At 49.9% G+C, this 22,914-nt stretch overlaps 1 protein-coding gene across 11 annotated transcripts in view; it reads left to right on the forward strand.

The window, feature by feature from the left end:
• The window catches only part of MYOCD (myocardin), a 480,210-nt gene that overhangs the window by 377,732 nt on the left and 79,564 nt on the right, over positions 1 to 22,914 (forward strand). For 4 of the 11 annotated variants that reach the window (XM_038371458.2, XM_038371455.2, XM_043496459.1 and 1 more), the window contains exon 1: positions 9,164 to 9,553. The exons of 6 other annotated variants lie outside the window; for them this stretch is intronic. Coding sequence is in view for 4 of the 5 variants with exons in the window: in XM_038371455.2 (XP_038227383.1) it covers positions 9,499 to 9,553 (55 nt within the window). In the remaining variant the exon portion in view is untranslated. Of the gene's footprint in view, positions 1 to 9,157; positions 9,554 to 22,914 lie in introns of those variants that run through there. One more of the 11 variants, XM_038371454.2, reaches the window with a different exon arrangement.

Below are 22,914 nucleotides of genomic sequence, written 5' to 3' on the forward strand. Positions count from 1 at the left end.
TTATGGATGGGGAAACTGAAGCACAGAGATTAAGTGACCTGATTGTGACCACCATGGGCGTCAATGTTAGAGCTGGGATCAGTCCCTTCCATGCTTATTCCATTAGACTGTGCAGCCTTTCACACTATTGAGCTCCCTCTTGTGGCCACAGCCTACTCAGCAATGGCACTGGCTCAGCTGCCAGGGCATGTGTAAGCGGGGGAATAGTCCCGCTATTGTGGGGAACTTTCCTGGCTTTTGCACTACCCTGGTGAAGTGAGCTAGCGAAAGGATCTGAGTCCTCGCTCCACTTCCTTTACGCAGAGGCCTCCCTGCCCTTGAGGACTCCCCTTCCACTCTCCTGTCTGGCAGAGTCCTCGTAACCCTAACAAGGCTGGGCCCAGGATTCCTGGGGGGCTCAACCCCCAAGCCTGCTGTAGTCACCTAGGACAGGGGCTAGAGTGTCCCCATTCCAGGGTCCTCTCTCTGCACTGGGCACTTCTCTGATCCACTGACCATTACATACAAGTTAAAGCAAATGCAAGTTATTTAATCAACAATTAATTTGAAAAAGAATAAGGAAAAATGGGAAAGGTTAAAGGAAACATCACCCCGCTCTGTGGCAGGGAACATCACAAACAGTGTCTCTAGAATGTCAGGGCAGTTCACAGTCTGTTTCTTGTAGGTCCCAGGCCTTCTTCTAAGGCCCTGGCTGTGCTGTAGGGATGTTGTGGGTTGGACACTTGCTCTGGTGGTGGCCACACACTCTCAGGCTCTAAGTGGTAGGACCCTTCTTCCCAGTGTTGCCCCCGCCCTGTCAGGGTTACGATCCAAGCCTGGCCTGCAGAGCCTCTTGGCTGAGGCATCTCCTGTGCTGGGCCCGCTGCCCAGGGTTCCCCTCGCTCTCCCCAGCTGCTCACCGCACCCAGCTCCGGACTGCTCCAGCCCCAGCTCCACTACCCTGTCTCTGCACTTCTGCTGCTGCTCTGCCTCCAGCTCCCTGGGCTGCTTCTTTGGCCCCTCTGCCTCTGGTTGCTGCAGCTCTGCTCCCAGGACAGGTCTGCTCTGCAGGCTGTTTCTGTGACTCTGCTCCCAGTGCTGACCTGCTTCCTGGGCTGCTTTTCTGGCCCTTGTTGCTGTAGCTCTGCTCCCAGGACAGGGTCTGCTCTCTCTGGTCTGCTTTTTAGGTCCCTCTGGATCTGGCACAGCTCTGCTCCGCAGCTCAGCATGAGTCCCTGCTTTCTCCTTAGCTCGGCCCCACTCTGTCTGACCCAGGTAAATCCAGCTTACATGGAGGATGGGACCTCCCTGGCCTCCTGACTCCCTGATTAGCCTGCCCACCCTGTCATTCCGGCTGACGTGTAGCACTGGCCTCTCCCCATTGTTCCTGGGGGCTGTCAGTCTCAGGGTCCTGATTTCCCATAGATTTCCCCTTCCCTCTTTTTAGTACTGGGAGCTAGCTACTAAAACACCCCCACTGAATGTTAGTAAGGGGGCAACAGTCCCCTTACAAATGGAAAGTGAGGGAAGGGGCAGGTGCTGGGAGGGACACTGGATTTGGACGTGGCAGGGTTACATGGACTGGGAATGGCCCTGATCTAACAGCAGCACTCAGATCTTGGACAGGGAGTCCTCCTGAAGCGTGGAGGCCATGCAGCGAGCAAGAAGCTCTGTAGCAGGGCGAGCTCCCTTTGCTTGCTGGGGGACACACAGGCTGCTGCTTGCCACAGCCAGGGATACAGCAACTACAAGCCATGGCTGTTCTGTACTTCCTAGCAGGAGCAGAGTTCAGCTCATGACAGCACAGGGCATGGCCCTCCTGCACAATGGGTCAGCTCAGCCAGCCAGGGACAAAGGAAAGCAGAACAATTGAGATTATGTAGCTTGCCCCATGTGATCTATCTGTACCAGTTCGGAACGCAGACTGCCCTGGGCGCCAGGGCCTGAGATCACTCACAGGCACCTAGCTCAAGCAAGCCAGCTCACCACAGCTCTCAGGGCAGGGGCCCAGCCTGAGCAAGCACTGCTGCAGCTTGAAACACAGCGTCTCTGAGCACAGGCCAGGGCCAATTCCTGGGGTGTGTAGTTCACACCGAACAGCACGCACTGCTCACTGTGCGTGTGGGAGGGGTGCCTATTATACATGGGCATGGGTGTCCATGCACATGGGTGTGTGTACAGACATGTTGGTGAGGTGTGTGTACAGACATGTTGGTGAGCCGTACATGTATGTGTGCATGTTTACTGACAGGCCCAATTACTTCTGCAGAGAAGTTCGCTGATCACTCACCACGGGAGGTTAATGGTCAGTCATTAGGTTGTGCTACTACACAGAGGCAGTAATGATGTGGATAGGGCACAGGCCTAGACATCAGGACCCCTGAGTTCCATGCCTGGTTCTGCTTCTGCCCTCCTGGGTGAGTCCCTTCCCCTCCTGCCCTTTGTCTATTTTGACTGTAAGAGAAATTGGGCCATGGGTTGGGCCAGGGATACATGGACTGGGAATGGCCTTGATCTAACAGCAGCACTCAGATCTCACGCAGGAGGCCACTGTGAAGCATGGAGGCCATGCAGCGAGCAAGAGGCTCAATAGCAGGGCAAGCTCCCCTGGCTTGCTGTGGAACAGGCAGGCTGCTGCTTGGGAGGGATCAGCTTATACTCTGTGTGCACAGAGCCAAGCACAATGAGGATCTTGACTGGGGCCTCTAGGCCCTGCTGCAATACAAATAAGATGAACAACTTAAGGAATCACCTTTGGAAAGCAAGATAAGTGCCAGACCCTGCCATGCTGACAATCCCTACTCCAGCCCCTGCCCTGTTCTGCCAGCTGTCAAGCTGTCCTACAGTGGCTCCAGAGCATAAGTACCCATGTCAGGCCATACTGGTAAGAGGCAGGGCACAAACCCAAAATTGGTTGTGAATTCTACACTTAGAGTTCACCCACCAGTTATCAAGTGTAAAGCCCTCAGGCACTATAACAGCCTTAACATGGCATCACAGACCGTCCCCTTGGTACTCCGACCTGTCTTGCCACCCAGGTAAGCTGCCTCTGTGATAGATGGTCCCTTACAGCAAGGATCACAGCAACATTCAGGTTACTGCCAGTCCCAAAGAATCAGTCACTTTCCCCAGGTCAATTGCACCTTAGATCTCACACCAGAGTCAACACTTGTAACCAGTCCTATAATAAACTATATACAGATTAAGTAACAGGAAAAAGAACCAAGAGAGTTATTTACAAGGTTAAAGTAGGTAAACATACACACAAATGAGTTACAATCTTAAAGTTCAAAAGGTAATAGAAGCTTCCATATTAAGCAAGAGCCCTATGTCCTTTAGGGCTAATCCAGGCTAAACAGCTGGGGATCCCTTGCTTATGCCTAGAAAACAGGCCCCCATCCAAAGTCCAAGCAGCATAAAGATACAGTTGGTCCTTGTTAGGGGTTTTTATTCCCTTCGCCGCTTCAGTTTTGGGCTGCAAATTTAGCTGATGGGAGGAATCCACTTGCAAGACTCATCCTCATGGGGGAGAGTAACAAAGTCTTTTGTCCTCGTTGGGAATGTCTACACTGGAATTAGACACCTGTGGCTGGCCCGTGCCAGCTGACTCGTGCTCAGGGTGTAGGGCTGTTTCATTACTGTGTAGACTTCCGGGCTCAGGCAGCAGCCTGAGCTCTGGGACCCTCCCACCTCGCAGGGTGAGTCCCTTCCCCTCCTGCCCTTTGCCCTTTTTGATTGTACACTCTGCAAGGCAGGGGTCATCTTACACTTTGTGTGCACAGCACCAAGCACCCTGAGGATCTTGACTGGGCCTCTAAAACCCTGCTGTGATACAAATAACATATGAAATGCACACGAATAATGAGTCAGCTGGCACGGGCCAGCTGCGGGTGTCTAATCGCAGTGTAGACATACCCTTTATGCTCCACTCTAGTCCATCTAGTGTCAATGGGCCTTCCCTGTTGCACAAGTCAGAACACCTTCCCTGGAGACCAGCATGTCACACTCATTAATGGCTCACGCCTGCCTGGTGACTTCCACAGTTACAAAGGCTTACACTGCAAATGCTCACATGACACCTTCTAATACAGGATACAGATGCTATATGTGAGACCAGTGCAGGCAGCAACTCACCAGCGTTCTTAAACGCTGGGTACTTGCTGTGGGGTTTTCCATTGGTGACATAGTGGAAATGCCCATCTCGCTGCAGAGACACAGCCTGATTCCCCTGCACCATCACAGCCGCAGTACTGAGCTGGTGCTGCTGGCCTGGAGCAGGGCAGGGACATCACTGAAGAAGAAGTACCAGCGGTGGCAGGTGCTCTCTGCCCATATTGGGGGGCGAGGAAGGGCAAGAGGAGTCAGTGGTTCACAGAGGGGCAGGGAGGTGTGAAGGAGACTCACTGAGGCAGAAGGCCAGAGATCCATTGGGTTGTCCAGGGCAAGGCAGTAGCCAACCTCTGCAGCTTTTGGCCATTCACTCATGGATCGGCACCCCCCTCTCCAGGCCCTCCTGTCATGGGCTGAGCTGTGCCACATTCTGGATTTACTAATGGAAACCATTACGCCCCAGCACTGGGGAGAGCAGGAGCTGATGAGCACTGGGAGGGGCTTGTTTACATGAGCTTCTGGGAGCTGGCAGGCTTTGAGGAGGTGCTCTATGGTGCAGCAGGGATCCTGCCTACGGGCCAGGAGGCTTCTGAGATATCCCCTGCTCCTGGGGGACCCTCTGGAGCCTTTGAACGCAGAAGAGAAGCCCTAGGCATAGAAGCCTAGCAGTGAAGGAGCTATTTCTCCAGGGTTGTGATGCTGACTTCTCCTTGTGCAGTGCTTGCCCAGGGCAATGGGATCCCACCGTCTCTCTATTTCTCACTGACTCCCACTGTCGATGGGATTTTAGTTCTGAACGGAACCTCTTGTAACTGACCTGAGGAAACCTTCCCCATCTCCAGAGATTTATGAGCAAGACTGAGCCAAGCCCAGGGCGTGTCAGTCACAGTGTGACCCAGCACAGCAGCATCTCCCCTTGAGCCTGACAGGCCAGGGAGGAGGAGTGGGAGCAGGAGCAGGTTTATTGGGACCATTAAAACACTGAGCCAACATGGCTGCAGGACAGCACATACCAATGTGCTCATTACTCACCCTACAGGCACAGCGCTGCCCCTGGGAATGGGCAGCAGAGGGCTGGGATACCTGGCGGGAGCAGGGACCCGTTTTATTTCACAGCTCTGTCAACTGCAATCATAGAGATTGCCCACTACACACCCCGGAGAGTTCTTGCCCATGCTGACAATGATACCCCAATTCTGGCCTGCAGATCTGGGGTGTTGGACCTTGGCCCTCCTCTGCTCCCCTTCCTTCTCCATCCTGCTCCTGACCTTTGTTTTGGGGCATTTCTAAAAACTTAATGCTGCTTAATGACTAGCCCTGGGCTCAGTTTAGCCCTCCTGCCTTCAGGCCCGTTGCTTCTCTCCCTGCCTCACACAGCTTCATATGCTCGCAGAGTCCCTGCCAAGGGACTTCACTGCAGCTCACACCAGCGGGCCCTGGCTTCCCTCTGTGCTCTTGCTTTGCCAGGTAAATGTGGATTCTCCAACTGGGCCTCACCAACGCTAGCCTAATCCCCACCATTGCTCCCCTAGAGCAGCCCAGTGGTGAGAGTGGCAGTGGCGTGCTAGTGCAGACGAGGCTCTGGGGGCTGCTGGCATGTTCTGCTGAGACTTGCCCTCAATCAGGTTCCATGAGACCAGTGACTGGTGGGGACTTGTCTACTCTAGCATCCCCTCAGGCCCCCCCAGCACTAACAATGATGGGAATTACATGGGGAAAAGGAAACGAATGAGGCTCCTCCCAGCCGTAATGTGAAGGGAGCGGCGCAGGGCCTAGGGTTGCCAGGTGTCTGGTTTTTGACCGGAACGCCAGGTCAAAAAGGGACCCTGGCAGCTCCGGTCGGCACTGCTGACTGGGCCATTAAAAATCCAGTTGGCATGGGGCTGGCAGGCTCCATACCTGGTTCTGTGAGGCTCCCTGGAAGCAGTGACATGTCCCTTGGCTCGTAGGCAGAGGAATGGCCAGAGGATAAAGCTCCAAGCACGGCTCCACAGCTCCCATTGGGCGGGAATCTCAGCCAATAGGAGATGTGAGGGCACTGCCTGCAGGTGGAGGCAGTGTGCACCGCAGAGCCGCCTGGCCGTACCTCTGCCTAGGGGCAGGAGAGACATGTTGCCACTTGCAAGGAGCTATCCAAGGTGACCACTGCCCGGAGCCCACAACCTGAACTTCCTCCTGCCCCCCAACTCCCTGCCCCATCCCTGAGCCCCCTTCTGCACCCCAAACCTCTCATTCCCAGCCCTTCCCCAAAGTCCACACCCCCAGCCAGAGCCCGCACCCTCTCCCACACCCCAACCCCCTGCTCCAGCCCTGAGCCCCCTCCCTCACCCAAACTCCCTCCTGCGCCCCAACCCCCTGACCCAGCTCAGAACCCCCTCCTGCACCCTGAACCCCTCATTTCTTGCCCAACTCCAGAGCCTGCAACCCCCAGCCCAGAGCCAGTACCTCCCCACACACCCCAACCCCCTGCCTCAGCTCAGAGCCCCCTCCCATACTCTGAACCCCTTGGCCCCACCCCTCCAAGCCTGGAGCCTCCTCCTGCACCCCAAAACCCTTGGCCCTGCCTCACCCCAGAGCCCGCACACCAACCCTGTGCCCCAACCTGGTGAAAATGGGTGAGTGAGTGAGGGTAGGGGAGAGCAAGCAACAGAGGAAGGGAGGATGGAGTAAGTGGGGGCAGAGCCTTGGAGAAGGGATGGGGCAGAGGGCAGGGCCTTGGGAAGGGGCGGGGAAGGGGCGGGGCAAGGGTGTTTGGTGTTCTGCAATTAGAAAGTTGGCAACCCTACTTCAGCCCCACAGGCCATAACACAGTTACAGAGTCCCCTCCCCTCAGCCCTGCAGGCCATAACGCAGTCACATGGATCGCTCCCCTTGGCCCCGCAGGCCATAATGCAGTCACACTGACCCCTCCCCTCGGCCCCACAGGCCATAACGCAGTCACAGAGACCCTTCCCCTTGGCCCCGCAGGCCATAACGCAGTCACACGGACCCTCCCCTCAGCCCCGCAAGCCATAACGCAGTCACAGAGACCCTTCCCCTCAGCCCCGCAGGCCATAACGCAGTCACAGAGACCCCTCCCCTTGGCCCCACAGGCCATAACACATTGCCTCAGGGACCCCGCCCCTCAGCCCCACAGCCCGTAATATGCTGTCACAGAGACTCACATAGCTGATCTGGAAGGGCAGGTAACCAGCACATCAATGAAACCTGCAGATAATACTGAAAAGAAGACAGAGGAATCCTCCAAGGGTTCAGCCACACAGAATGATATGGGCAAATGCAGGTAATGCATTTGAGGAGAAATAATCTGGAGCAGGGAAAGCTCCGCATAAGCCATAGACAAGGAAGGCCGGGGGCAAGAGGGGCAATAAAGTAAATATGCGTTTACAACATACTGATGCAGGGGAGACGGGCTGTGCAATTCTGGGCTGCAGATGTTGAGAAATCCCATCTGGGAGTAGTTGGATTCTAGTTTCACCCTGCATGGCTCTGGTGTGGCCCCATCTGAACAATGCCATTCACTTCTGGGCACAGCAATATTACAGGGGCAATTTAGCAAAGAAGCTTGAGAGAAGAGCAACAAAGAGGTTAAGGCCTAAGGGGCTGGTGAAGAGGAAATATTAAAAGAGCAAAATGTAGCGTTTAAGGCCAGAAGGGACCATTAAATCATCTAGTCTGACCACCTGCATATCACTGGCCATGGAATTTCACTCAGGTCCCCCTGTATTGAGCCCAACAGTTTGTGTTTGGCCAAACATGAGTAGTTTAGCTAGCAGACTAGACACTAGCAGAGGACATGATAACAGCGTACTGCTCTGTGAAGCACGTAAACAAGTCCCACAGGCGGAGAGGAATTCCTCAGGGTGAGGCAGTGTGAGGGGAAGTTTTGGGAGCATATCAGGAAGTGAGCTGTATTGTTAGGCTGGGGAATGGCCTCTTAGGGAAGGGATGGCAGGGGTCTGTGGCCTTGGACATTTAAAACACCAGGGGACAAAGCACCAAAAAATGTACAATAAGATACAAGTTCCTTCGAGCCTAGGCCTCCCATCTCTAGCTTCTGATTCTGGGACATTCTTGGCAAATTTTTCATTTCAAAAGTCTCATTCTGGCCAGAGACTAAAAGGAAATCCCTCTTTCTCGACCCTGGTAGCGACTTCTGTCTGTCATCTTTTCCATGGAACAAGCTGTGCAGGGATTTGTATCCATCTCACTGTGTGTTTGCAAAGGCACTGTCAGCTCTGAGATGGGATAGATGGGAGTTGGGGAAGGATCAGTATGGCTCCATGTGGCCAGTGGCAGTCTCTGTGTTCTGTGTCTTGCATCTCTGTGATTACGGCATTAGTCTGTCCTGAACAAAAGAGTGCAATAACCTCAGCATATTGCATATTCAGCACCAACAAATAAGTCAACTATGGAATGATTGATTTTAGCAAACATTTTGGGCCTGGATGGTAAGATGGCCATGAAGTTACCAGGAGACTGTGTTTCCTCAAAAAACGCCACTTATCTGCGGTTTATCGGTATCAGAATGAGATCATTCCTGGTGCGTCCTGCATAAACCAACTGTACAGTACAGTCCATCAGCGCATCAAAAGGAGCCCCAGCAGAACCAGATTGGGATAGCATGCCAGTATGCTGTCAATGGTGCATGCCCCACAAGGACATTTTGACTCCTTAGATGGAAGAAGTTGCAACTTTTATACATCAGAGAACATAGAAGCACAATGAATAAATATCTCATCCTGTCCCCTTTCCTGCAGAAGCAGAGGGAGCTCCATGTAATGTCCCTGGAGTCCTTGTTAAGTATCAGAGAATAAGGTGCCCAGATTATTTTCAAGTTGCAGCTATTAAGCCCCCCTCTAGGTGCTGTGCAGTTAAGTCCCATCACACGGAATTCCCAGTGGCTACATCTCCCCATACTGGAAAGAGTTAAGCTCTGGGTCTGTTGATATTTCAGAGCTGCTCTGAAGCCGGCTGGCTGAGACAAGGAGCCTCCTGATTGGCCAAGTTCCTGTTGGTAGTAATAAGGATCAGATATCAAACTTCTGTCTTTCCTAAGACCCTTTAGTGATAGTCGCTGCTCCCTGCTAGACTATGACATCAGCCAGGACACCCAGTGATGCTGCTGATAGTAAACTCTGAGCAGGAGGAGGGTCGTGCTAGCTCAAAGTTAATTAGTTCAACCCAGCACAGGGGAGAGCAGTTGGTTTCTGTGGAGGGACAGTGCTGGATGGGACCAAATCTTTTCAAGTCACTTGCTGCTTTCTACAATCCCAGCTCTGAAAGCACTCAGAGGCTCCCAGGAGGGTTGGATGAATCCTGGGGCCCTAGCAGTGGCCAGCTTTTCTCCTTGGAGCCAGTTCATGCTTTAAGTGCGGGGGCTTCTGGACCTGTTCACAGAGAGTCACCATGACACTGCTGGGTTCTGAGCATTCTTTGCTGATTCGGAGCAAGTTCAGATCAGGTAGGGCTAAGCATCAAGAATTTCGTCTAAAGTTTTCTTCTCCTTCAAGCCTCAGCCATACGCTGGTTTTCATTAAATGTTTGGAAGCCGCATGCAAGTAAAATAATCAGGGAGTCATAAAGCTGTCATGGCTTTGCTCTCACAGAGGCTATTCTGCAAATGAAGAAATTCATTTTCCTTCTTCTCTATTACATTTTAACTGCTTTTTCATTGCTTTCAATTTATGTTTGTGGTGTATGTTGGTAAAGCTACAGTTCGCGGTTCTCTTGGCCTGGGCCCTATGGTGAAGGACTGGGTCAGAAATCCAAAAGAGCAGCTGTGAAAAATGACATGCCTAATCCCCTCCATATATTCCAGGTGCTATCCTGTATATACATGCTAGTCACAGAGAAGACGGGCCTGACATTTACTCTGACATCCAGGCAGTTGACTTTGTTCCATTAAGTTGTGACTAATTGCATAAAAATGAATTTGCAGAAATGCGTCATTTTTAGAAGTAAAAATAACAAATGGAACATGCAAAATATTTAAAGTGACATCATCAGAGAAATAAAACCAGAGCCACCCAGCTGAGTGCCACTTTCGGAGGGTTTGCAACTAAAAACATGTCCCACTTTTGTGAGTTAGTGGAAGTCCCAGTGAGGGGCTTCCCAGAGGACAGTCTGCATGAGTGAAGGTGAGTGAAGGTGAACTATGGGATGGTCACTTCTGACTCAGCCCCTCTGCTGGACACTTGTGATTTTATTCATGTTCTATACTTATAATAAATAAGGGGGGTGTATGCGTTTGTGTTGCTCATTCTTTTAACTGACATTAATTAATGTAAATTAATTGATCATAATGCTAGAAAAATGTATTTGACAATCTGCTCTTAGCTTCAATAGCATACAGTTCTCTATAGATCTACTGTACATGTGGACATATAGACAAATTATGTCTGGACTCACCATATATAAAGCCCATTCCAGACCATCACCCACTTTTGTTTTGCCTTTGTGTATTCTGCGGGTAATAAGAAGATCAGAGGCTTCTGATACCAATACTAGACATGTGTGGTGTTATCAGAAACTCTTAGATAGCTGGGTGGTCAATTTAAACTTTGTTTTCTTAGCAAATACAAAGTTGGCAGTTGGTTAAAAATCCAAATGTGTGTGGGGAAACACAAGTGTCCTAGTCTGGCTGAGTTACACACAACTTGGGTCCAGGGCTTTGGTGTGGTTTCCATATCGCTAGGATCTTACACTGCATTAGATTAAGTCATTCCGTAGATTTTGTTGGTATATTATGGTACATTGCTGTTCATTTGAAGGAAGTCTCAGTTCCTAACAATTCATGCAGCAACTCCAAAGCAATACTGCCACCTTTCTGAAGAGAGGGGGATGGGGATGTGTTCTGTGTCATCACATTCTTTTCAAATGAACCATTATTGTTTTTAAGACTCATTTCTGGGTTATTTGTAAGAGGGTTTTATTATGGAGCTGACAACAGAATTTCAAAACATATTTTTCAAATGATTCTTTACCAAGTTTAAATGTTATGGGTCTTCACTTCCATAAATTCTCATGTCTTTCAGCAATTTTAATGCAGTTGATTTATGGGTCATTCTTCACTTTGTGGCCTTTGTTCCCAGAACTGCTATTTGGCTGCTGAAAGATATGATGCCGATTTGAACACATTTTGCCTATTTATTATTTTAGTGCAAATCTTCCCCAAATCCCAGCTTTGTGGATGTTCGTTTCTAGCCATGGTGCAGGTGAGTGCATGAGCAGCTCAGGGCCAGCATTAACAGCATCCCAATCCCAGCTGTTGACACATCGCTAAAACTGGGGGGGAAGGAAAAGCTGAATGTCGGCAGAAATCAAGGAATCCTACAGACAGGGCTGTTGTCTTGAGTTAAATTGCCACATAACATGCAATAAAGGAGACAAACTGAATAAATGACCATTCTCATGTTGGTACAAGTCGTTTATAGGCCTGATCGCCATTTACATTTGCACAAAGATGGCGTACGGTAGTTGTAAAATACTAGTGCTGGTGTCAGGGAGTAGAGTACTTGGATTGGGTTGGGCCTCACACCCACTTTGCACGGGTGTAAGTAGCACAGGGGTAAGGCAATGGAGAATCAGGCCCTAATAGGACCTATTGCCTTGGGTTGCTAAGCAGGCAGGTAGCAGGTGTTAGGCTGTGATCATTCCCTTGGGTTCTAGAAGGGATGAAGTATTCTTTGTGACTCATGATTATGTATGTCTTTATAACAGTTCCATGTTGATGTGGCAAAGGCAGGAGTTTGAATGGATTCTTCCTGTCGCTATATGGTCTGAGTTACTGAACTGCAGAAAGGGCTATCACAGAGTTAATGGGCAATGGAAACATGTTATTTATCTGACTGGTGTCCTAATGCCAGAATCCTCTTTCATCTCTGCAGCACATAGCGGGGGCAGCCATCTGATGATACAGACATAACTGTTGCCTTTAGAGTTGTTTGAATCATTTTGACCTATTGATAGCCCATCTCTACTAGTCACTTGGTTCCATTTTGGTAGCTTCAGTGGGAATCAGGATGAAAATGAGTTTCTGCAGGCAGGTTGGAATGGTTGGAAATGGTCTCTGACAGGCCAGGTTCTCTAGGCAGTCACTGGTAATCCTCCCTTGAGTCCTGTGCCCAGAACATACATGGCAAGTTTCTCCTCTCCCAGCTGCCTGCAGTGGAGGGGAAGGGCTTAGCACAGCTGTATCATATGGAGAGACTGCAGCAGTCACCATATAATGCAATGAATAGCTGCTCCAAGTGAAATTTGGGAAACCTAACTGTGGTTTGAAATGCAGAATAATCTACACGTCAGCAATTCCAATGTGTTGCAGGCACTAAGGTTTTCTCTCCTCCCATTTCCTAGGAGTAAGAGACAAGAATTTGTGTGTGTGTTTATTTTGTCTATTTTGCCAAAGATAAATACACAAACCTGAGGTCATCCTGACAAATTTTGCAGGAACAATGATTTTTCTTGCTTGCCTGGCTTGCCATGCTCTCCTGCAGGCTCCAAGTATCAATGGGATCACATTAAATCAACTGGGATGCACAAGGGGCTGTTCCAGGAACCTTTCTCCCTGAATGTATTTAACTCTTCCCAGAACAAACCATTCCTATGGATAGAGCCACTGTTCCAAACCAAATCAGGTGCACTCAGTCATTACTGGAACACCATAGCACACACTGCACACAAACTCTGATAGCCAGAAAATGCAGAGTGAAACTACCTTAACTCTGATCTTGTTTCTAGATCCCTGCACAGATACAAAATTTGCATCTGCATCCAATCCATGATCAACAAACATGGTCCATGGATGTGGATATCTGTGGATATAATGCGGATATCTGCAGATTTGCATGGCTCTACTTGTTTCCACCTTCCCTAGTCAACCAATGAGGAAACAGATATAAAAGGTCCTTCGCTGGTAGTACCACAGTACTAGGAATGAATGTATAACATTCTAGACACATCTCAGCATGATTTGGCATTGATGGTGCCCTAGGCTAACACTGGGTAGCTTGTAGGGTGTGGACAGGCTAAGGTGCCAATGAGCCTCATTTGGCTAAATGAAGTAGATGCAGCAGAGGTTCCAGTCTGCATGTAAAGGCTGAAGAAGTAGGCTGAGACCTCTGTCTTACAATGGAATAGCAGATGAGAAAGGTGTTTTCTCTGCACTGTACATGGATAAAATGTGATTCCCCCAGAATATCTGAGTGAATGTATCAAAGGTTAATGGCTGGTATTAGGTGGAGAGAAAAAGTAGATGAGGTATGGTAACTCAGAGCAAGGGAATTTCTGGTGATAGTTTGAAGATGGGCAGGGGGTCAAGGTCCAGCTTAAGGCTGCTAGTAGAATCTTGACTTGGAATTGCCAGGTTTTTCAAACAATATATGTTTCTGTTTAATTTTCAAATAATGTTGTTTAAATCCATGTAAGTGTTTACAGACAAACCCTATCTTAATTCATGACATTGTTGCCTGAGAGTTCCCCCTGTTTTTATAGAGTATTTAAAAACAGACTTGTGAAAACTCAACGTATGTTGGTCTGTGTCTTGTTTTATCTTAACATGCATCCTGACCCTGACTGGTTTAGCTGATGGATCTAATTAAACCTCTCCAGCAGTGGGTAAATTGCAGGCAAGGGAGAGGGGGTGTGCATCGTGGCACTGACAAGGTTAAATGTATTGAGTTGTGAATGGGGAGCAAATGTAGGAGCTCTGGGAGGAGGAGGAGATATTGACTACACTCCAGTACTGAAAGGGTTACACTGGGGGGTCGGGGTGTGTGTGAATGCTCTCAGGAAGTTAAATGGTTAACAATTGCAGTGCCAACAAGTTACACTCTCAGCTCTGCTGAGCCCTGGGAAAGAAGTCGTGGGCTGGACACTCCATAGCAAGGCACCCTGGCTCTCAGTGAGTCCAGGGGATCTGAGGGACACGTGTGTCCCAGCAAGGCTCCTAAAGGCCCGGACAGCACAGCTCCGGGCCTGTCCCCCATTCCTTCCATCCCAGCAGCTTGCGGAGCCAGCTTTTGTCAGCAAGTGAGGGGGGCCAGCACTGGCTGTCATCTCTGGGATCACCTCTGCAGGGAGCGTATGGCCCAAAGAAAGGGAATTTCTGGCACTCTCCCTGCGGAGTCTGGGAGAGCTGCTTAGAAAGTCAAATCGCAGCAAGAAAAGAGTGAAAAATAATCCTTGTGTACTGGCTGGTTGCACTCTCCCTGTGCCTGCCCTTGGGGTTATGGCCGATCAACAGTGATCCTGCCAGAGGATCCGAGAGTGGCAGCTGAGCCCCAAGGGGTAATATGGGCAGGCAGGCAGGCGGCCATGGCAGCGGGCTGGGGAAGTTCACTGGGACCTGGGCAGGAGGGATGGGTCCTCTGCACTCTGACAGGGAGGCAGCTGTGAGGTTGACGGAAGCACTCTTCCTGGGCGCTGACACATGCCCCTTACAGGCCTTTGTGAAGTCATAAGGATGATCTTGGGCTGGATCATGGAGCTGGGACAGATTTCCCCCATAACAAAGCAATTGCCTAAATGCTCCTCTTAAGGCCCTATTCAGCCTGATAAGACTTGGCCCAGTGCGTGACAGAGATGAGCACTTCACACTGCAGATCCATTAGCATGTGTGGGTCCCCTGGGAGGGCATTGCAAGGACACTAATCTGTGATTCATGCTCTGCAAGCCACCACCACTGGGACACTGACTGCTGCTCTCAATCGGGGAATGTTGCTTGGGCCAAAATTTTCAAACATGGGTGCCCAAACTTGTGCATGTGCAAGCCTGGCCCTTGGTCCCCACACCTTGGTTTTCCCATCTGAAAGCAGGGACAATGACACTTACCTATCTCAACAGAATGTAACTGGCTAACGTGAGGGCCATGATGCTTCTACTCTGTACAAGTGCTCAGTACCATTGTGTTAAGCTCCATATTCCCAGTGTACTAGATCCACTACAATGCATGGTGTGTAAATGGCCTTGCCTACTAGTCTGAACTGCCCCAGGCCACACACAAACCAGGAGGTTCATGACCTATTGGAAACAACTGTCCCAGATGAGCCACAGGGCAGACATCTTGGATACAAGAGTTTCTCCCAGATGGACGCCTTCTCCTGGCCCAGTCGCTAGGAGCTGTGCTGAGCTGGGAGCCTTCCCATCTCAGTTGGTCTGGGTTCTGCTGGTCTGGGTCAAGGCTGGGATTCTGGCTGAGGGCCTGACCCCTCTTCCCAAGTCAGTGGGAGCAGGAGCAGATCTTGAGCTGCTATAAGCCAGGCTGAGGTCACAGGAGCCATGTGGCACTGGTGTGAGCATGGAGTCACCTTCCTGCATGCGCCCTAGTGAGGGGAAGTTGGCACAGGGCTGACTCAGACCCCTGGCTCCATCACTGTCCCTAGAGAAGCAAGTTCTGCCCACTGGCCGTAGCTTGTTTGGAACCTCTTCTCATAATAGTTGATGATGGTGATGAGTGTTTGTACCCAGCCCCTGCTCTATGCTAGGTTGTGCTTTTCCTGATGGGTCTCAGGCTGGGAACAGTCTCTACTGCTGAGCTACAACCTACCCAAAATAGTCACTGAGACTGGCACTACTGACAAAACCTCCCCAGGCCTGGCCCTATCAGGGACGTCGATGGCTGAACATTAGCAGGGAACAAGGCAAAAAGCCCTGGCTCTCCAACCAGCCAATACTCTCAGGTAGAACCAGTCCAACTGCAGACACCTTTGGGCATAGCCCCGTTCTGGACATGTTCAGATCCAGGCATTTGGTTCAGCCCATTATGCAGCTTGGGGGCATCTGCAAAATTCCACAGTTCAGGTGTTGGGAGCCAGCCTCTCTCTATGCCAGGGAAGAGGTCTCTGCCTATTTATAGGGGCACCATCACCTTGGTCTGAAACGCTGTACTTGTTGCAGCTACCAGTAGCACCTCAGATACTTGGAACTGGAAGGATAAAGAGCAAAGACGACCTTACCCTGCTGCCCAGTTTGGTGTCTTTCCACATTCACCAGCACTCTACATGGACCCAGTCTCACTGTGCCCCAGTACATGTCACTTAACTCTGCAGCTTCTCACTTGCTGAAATACCCTTTAGGAGCGAAGACAGAGAGGAAAGACCCTTATAAACATCCAAGAGTGGAGCTTTTAAAAGCAGACATGGGGCCCTGCTATTTACAGGGGCTCTCTCAGAAATGGGGATGTTCTGATTCAGTTTCAAAACAACTAAAAGTTAGCTGACTGCCTCTAAACAGGCACATGCTGATGCTCAGCCCAATATGGGACAGAGGCCCTGGCTTCCCTGCACCTGGGAAGGATTCAGAGGTGCTGCAGTAGCACTTCATTCTCTGGGTCTAATCCCAGATACCACAGAAAACAGGCAGCATTTTCTGAGCAGTCCAGGGCCTCCTTTGGAAGCTGCCTCCCCCCTAATTCTTCCCCCCAATGAAGTGACATCTTGAAGTGTACTTGTGGCACCTTAGAGACTAACAAATTTATTTGAGCATAAGCTTTCATGAACTACAGCTCACTTCATCGGATGCAATCAGTGGAAAATACAGTGGGGAGATTTATTTTCCACTGAATGCATCCGATGAAGTGAGCTGTAGCTCACAAAAGCTTATGCTTAAATAAATTTGCTAGTCTCTAAGGTGCCACAAGTCCTCCTTTTCTTTTTGCGGATACAGACTAACATGGCTGCTACTCTGAAACCTGTCATCTTGAAGTGTGTAGGTTAGAATGCAGATACCTTTCCAGTGCTGCATGTAGGATGTACAGGTCTGGTTGAATGCTGAATGCAACCTACAAGCTCCCATGTTAACTCTTTAACCCTCTGCAGTTGGACACCAGCCTCAAGTAGAGAGCTTCTCTGAGGCGCGATGGGGGCCTGAGGAAGCACACGATCTGCAGAGCTCCTTGCTACTAGTTATGGATGGCAATGGGAGTTTTGTTTGCTTCCTTGGGGATCTGTTTCTGATGGAAAAGAAAGAGCATCTCAAGCAGAGTCACTCCTCAGCACCCCATGCTTCGGGCTGGCGAGTTAAACTCTGCAGCAGCCCGTGCACTGCCCAAACCCACTCTGCGTCCAGCTAATAAAATACATCAGTGGTGTCAGCTCAGCCCCAAACTGGCAGGGATTTCTCATGTCACGAATCTCGCCCCTTCTGGCCTCTGGTGCCCGGGGAAATCCAGGAGGGAACAGTACCATGGAAAGACTTGCTCTCCCATTCCTAATGGCAGTGAGGCCATGCCCAGTTCTGCACTGACGGGTCTATCTGCTGATCCCTTTTATCAGGGGCTTTTCCACCCCTCTGAGCTTACAGTGAGCAGCTCATGCCCTGCGGATGGCTGGAGGTGAGGTGTGTATCAGAGCTCTAACACAGAAATTCCCCCTTGAGGCTGCTGTCTGTGCCTGGCACTCAGATCTGGCCTTAGGGCTTGAAACAAACTTGGCAGATGATCAGACCAGACCAAAACCACCAGGGTTTGCGGGGCGGGAAATACAACTGCAGGCTTCAGGTTTCAGACAGGTTTATTCTGCCCCATTGTCGGTCTGATGTCACATAAGACAGGCCTGGCCCCAAGAGCATCTCAGCTGTTGTCCTGGAGCCAGCAGCAAAATAAACAGTCTCTCGGTTCACCCTGTTTCCAAGCAGCCTGTAAGCCAGGTGGCAAAGAAAGAGCTGGGCTGGCTCACCAAAGGCCCTCTAGTGGCCTGTGTAAGGGAGTTACTGGAAAATGCCACACTCATTAACCGTTACTCAGCATCACAGCTTGGAACTTGAAACCTTCCTATCCCTGTAGCCTGTGTAAGAGAGTTATCCTGCCCTGAAAACCAGTGCCAGGATTCTCACCCGTTTGTCACAGCTGTTTGGAAGGAGGCTTTTCTCTCAGTCGCTCTGGAGGCTGTTCTGGCTGACCCAGGTTAACGGGTAGAATGTCCTCTGCACATGTTCAGCCTCTGCAGAGGCAGGGAGGCTGGAACAGTTTGTATAGTGGCGGGTGCTGAGAGCCATTGAGCCAATTTGTAAACCCTGCATATGATGGAAACCTCTTCATGCCAGAGAGTGTGGCAGCATCCTCAGCCCCCCTAGTTCCAGCACCTAGTTGTAGAGGGGTCTGACACGTTCACCTGGTGACACCTGTTGTGGTGAATCCTCCCATGTATGATAACAGAATATGGACAGGCGGCGCTGTCCCCTTGAGTCTGAGCAGTCTGCTCTTCCTAAACAGGGTCTCTGGGAGATGAAAGTCCTGAGGGCTTGACTCTGTGGTGACTGGCTGTGGTGTCTCTGTGACTGGGTGTTGGACTGAGCTGCCCTTCTCGGTGGGAAGAGAGTGGAACCATGGGAGATCTGACTCCCTGTGAAAAAATACTGTCTGTTCATGTCATTAGACCAGGCAATCCAGTCTCACTTTGCTATTGACCCATGAAAATAATTCTGCCCTTTTAACAGCCCTTACCATGGCATGAGGCCGCTGACACCACTGGGTGATTGAACGAGCTGAGATTTGACCCAGCCCACAACCAGAGGATCCACAAATCAACTGACAGACCTAACTGCCATGTTAGTGGCAAAGCCCAACATTTATGCACCACCGAGAACTTCAAAACCCACCTTTCAGCTGCCAAGTAGGAGCTCAAATTCCTGAGGCACCTCCATTTCTGCCAGCAAAGCCCTGAGGTGCCTACATTCCAGCTGGAGCACATGTGCAAAGCCTCCTAAGTCCTGACGCTGCCAAGCTGCTTGGAGCCCCCGCTAAGTCCCAGTGCGTTGTCAGACTAGGTTCTCCACTGCCTGTCTTGGCTGTGGGCCTGTCACAGAGTCACAGGCTCTGGCCTATGCCCAGCCTGTAACCAGTCTCCTGGGAGTGACCCCTGTAGTGGGCTGGGCCCCAAGGACCCAGACTGTCCACAGGGGCAGGCCCATGGCCTTCACGACTCTGGAACTGGGCTGTCGGCACCAGTAATTCCTGTCTCTCTCCGTGGCTCCCTGCAGTGACTCACCCCAGCCAGATTCCAGCGGGAAGCTTGTACTGGCCCCTTCAGGGTGCAGGGCTCTCAGTGAGTATTATAGTGACACAGGCAGCCTTTGTTAGTCTTTTGCTAATCTTTATTAGTCACCTGGCTGCAGAATCAGCAAGTCCTTAGGTTAGCACAGAGGGGCAGAACTAAGTTATACCATAGTTCATTCTGGTTAGCCCAGCGCCCAGCTACGCTGTTGTGAACCCCATGTTCAAGCGCTGTCTCTCTCTCCGGTGGACCTCCTTACTGCCCAGGTGAGAGAGCCCAGACTCCTTCCAGAAGCCAACCCTTTATCACCCACCTCACACCTTCCAGTCCTTCATCACTCGATGATTGCCCGTTCTGTTCATTCCCTCTGAAGCACCTGGCACTGGTCACTGTCAGATGACAGGGTACTGTGCTGGATGGACCATTGGTCTGACCCAGTTTGGCCAGTCTGATGTTCTTATGTCCTTTTTTCTTGAGCTGGGGTCTTTGCTCAGCTTTCCTGCTGAGAGATGGGGAAATCCATCTCCCTCTGGGTTGTTGGTTGCTGGATGTCAGTGTCCTGAGGCTCCAGTTTGCCATGGACTTCTCAGATTTTCAATTGATATGGGGTAGGTCTTGGCCAATCCTTTTCAATGACCTGTTCAGGCTCAGACAGGTAAGGAAAGTACTCACAGCTATCTCTCCTAGCTTACCCTGAGAGAAAAACTTAGTCCTTTTCCCCACACTGGGAAACCATGCAAAATATAGGGGAAACTGAGGTATATTTAGGACTTATAAAAATATTACAGGAAATTCCCACTGTGTCAAAGGAGCCCAATCTGGTAGGCGTTCTCAGGGCATGCCTAACCCATACAAAGGGGAACACTCGATACTGGTGGTGAGGGCACTCGCCCCGGAGGTGGGAAGGGAAATCTATGTTCCAGTCCCTGTTCCAGTTAATATTTAAGCAGTTATACACAATGGTCCAGTTTTAACAGGAGAGCTTGAGAGGTATCCACCTTAGCCTGGTGGCCAGGGCACTCTCCTGGGACATGGGGGAGCTGGATTCAAGTCTCCTGCTCTAAATCAGCAGAACAAGGATTGGAAAACAGGCCTCCCACATCCTGGGGGAGTGGCCTGACCAGCCGGCTCTGAGGGGTGAGTCTCTCTTTCTCTCTCTTTCCCTGTGGGAAAGGACTGATCTCTCCAGGCTTAGGCGCTTAGCTCAAAGAAAGGCAAAACTGTAAATCCCAATCGAGTTAAGACACCTAACTGCCCTAGAAAGGAGAAGGGTTGAGGCCACACCCCTCTCCTCAGCATTTCCAACCGGCTAGCTTAGTCAGCTCAGCATGCTGGTGTCTGTGCCTCTCATGTTTAGGCACCTCACTCTCCCCTCTCTGCAGCTCATCAGCAGGGTGCATCCCATCCGCAGAGTTTATATCTTCAGTCCAGGTCTCTACACTAGACCTACAGGAGTAAATGTTAGCCTGGGCTTGGACTAGCAGCTAGCAGGGAATGTGGCACACACATTGCCAGCAGGTTGCATGCTGTTTGTTAGACAGCAGCAGAATGCTGGGCATCAGGACTCCTGGATTCTCTTCCTGGGTCTGGACAGGGAGCATGGTCTAGTGGTTAGTTATTATACACAAGGTAGCCAAGCATATAGATTTAGCATACTCAATGTGGCTGAGTCTTAATTGTGCTGGATTGGACACCTGAGTTGTCTTCCTAGCTTTGTCCCAAGTGGCTTTGGGCAGTCTCTCACTTAATTTATTTGAAAAATGGTGTCGCTGATACTTGACTATCTCTTGAGCTGGCATATGAGGCTTTGCTTAATTGTGAAGGCTGTGAAATACACAGAAATATAGTCAGCAGTGAGAAGAAGAGGTGACATTTAATCTCACTGGTAGCTGACTGCTCTCGGCCCCCTGCTCACTTGTTTGGGGCACATTGCCTGCTTTGGCACAATAGGGAGGTTGATATAGTGGAGCAATCTCCAGACTTCAGCACATGTGGGAATGGTGATAGGAAGTGATGAAACCTCTTCATCTGGGATATTTATAACTGAACTGGACAGAGTGCAGAAGGGACTGGTCTTGCAGTGTCCTCTGAGGGTGTTCTAGGTAACCTTATGAGCCTTTTCCACCTCTAACTACTCTTTTTGTGATTTGTGATCTCATGAGACAGGTTTTACCCACAGGCCAAACCACAATTATTTACCAATAACTGGGACTCTCAGATCACAAGTTAACCCCCTTCCCCATTGGTGTCTAAATCCCTGTGTGACATTTCGGTGCTGGGGAGCTAAGATCATAGAATCATAGACCCATGGGGTTAGAAGGGATTGCAAGGGTCATCTAGTCTAACCCCCTGCCACAATGCAGATTTGTTGTGTCTAAACCATCCAAGACAGATGACAAAGCAGCCTGCTTTTGAAAACCTCCAGTGAAGGAGCTTCCATGACCTCCCTAGGCAGTCTGTTCCATTGTCCTACTGTTCTTACAAGTAATACATTTTTCCTGAGATTCAATCTAAATCTGCCATTCTGTAGTTTGAACCCATTGCCTTTTGTCCTGCCCTCTGTAGCAAGAGAGAACAATTTTTTCCCCATCTTTTTTATGGCAGCCTTTCAACTATGTGAAGACTGCTATCATGTCCCCGCCGTAAGCTCCACTTTTCCAAACCAAACATACCCTGTTCTTTCAGCCTTTGCTCATACACCTTCCACTCCATCCCTTTGATCATCTTTGTCACTCACCTGTGGTTCTTTTCCAGTTTCTCCACATCCTTTCTTTGCATTGGTGACCAAAATTGGACACAGTACTCCAGCTGAGGCCTAACCAGTGTCAAATAAAGCTGTACTATCACCTTCCATGACTTGCATCCTATGCTTCTGTTTATGCAACCTAAAATTGCATTTGGTTTTTTTGCAACAGCATTGCATTGCTGACTCATGTTATAGTTGTGATCCACAACTACTCCCAGATCCTTCTCAGCAGTGCTGCTGCTAAGCCAGTTATCCCCCATTCTGTATTTGTGCATTTGGTTTTCCTTCTCTAAGTGTAGCACCTAACATTTGTCTTTGTTGAATTTCATTTTGTTGTCATTTTGTTACCCCAGTTCTCCAATTTATCAAGATCCCTTTGAATTTTAGCCCTATGCTCCAAAGTGTTGTAACCCCTACCCCCCTTGTTTGGTGTCATCTGCAAATTTGATCAGTAAACTCTCTATTCCTACATCCAGGTTATTAATAAAGATGTTTAACAACACCAGATCCAGAACAGATCCCTGTGGAACCCCACTTCAGACCTCCCTTTAATAGTTAATTAATTCCATTAATAGTTACTCTTTGTTTGGGGATGTTTAACCAATTATGTATCCACTTAATGGTATTTCCACAAGCCCATAGTTCTCCAGCTTACCTATTTGAATGTCATGTGGGACTGTGTCAAAAGCATTGCTGAAGTCCAGATATATTATCTTCTTTGCATTCCTCCTATCCACCAAACCAGTTACCCTGTCAAAGAAGGAAATAAAGCTGGTTTGGCATGATTTGTTCTTGGTAAATCCATGCTGGCTGCTAGTGATCACCCCTTCATCCTCCCAGTATTCACAAATTGAATGTTTTATATGTTGCACAAGTAGCTTCCCAGGTATTGAGGTCAGGCTGACTGGTCTATAGTTCCCCAGCTCCTCCTTTTTCCCCTTTTTAAAGATGGGCACGTTAGCCCTGCTCCAGTCTTCCGGGACCTCTCCTGTCATCCATGAGTTTCCAAATATTATTGCCATTGTTTCTGAGATGTCTTCAGCTAATTCCTTCATTACCCTTGGGTGAATAGCATCCGGCCCTTTT

Source organism: Dermochelys coriacea, chromosome 14, assembly GCF_009764565.3.
Source record: "Dermochelys coriacea isolate rDerCor1 chromosome 14, rDerCor1.pri.v4, whole genome shotgun sequence".
Lineage (NCBI taxonomy): Eukaryota > Metazoa > Chordata > Testudines > Dermochelyidae > Dermochelys > Dermochelys coriacea.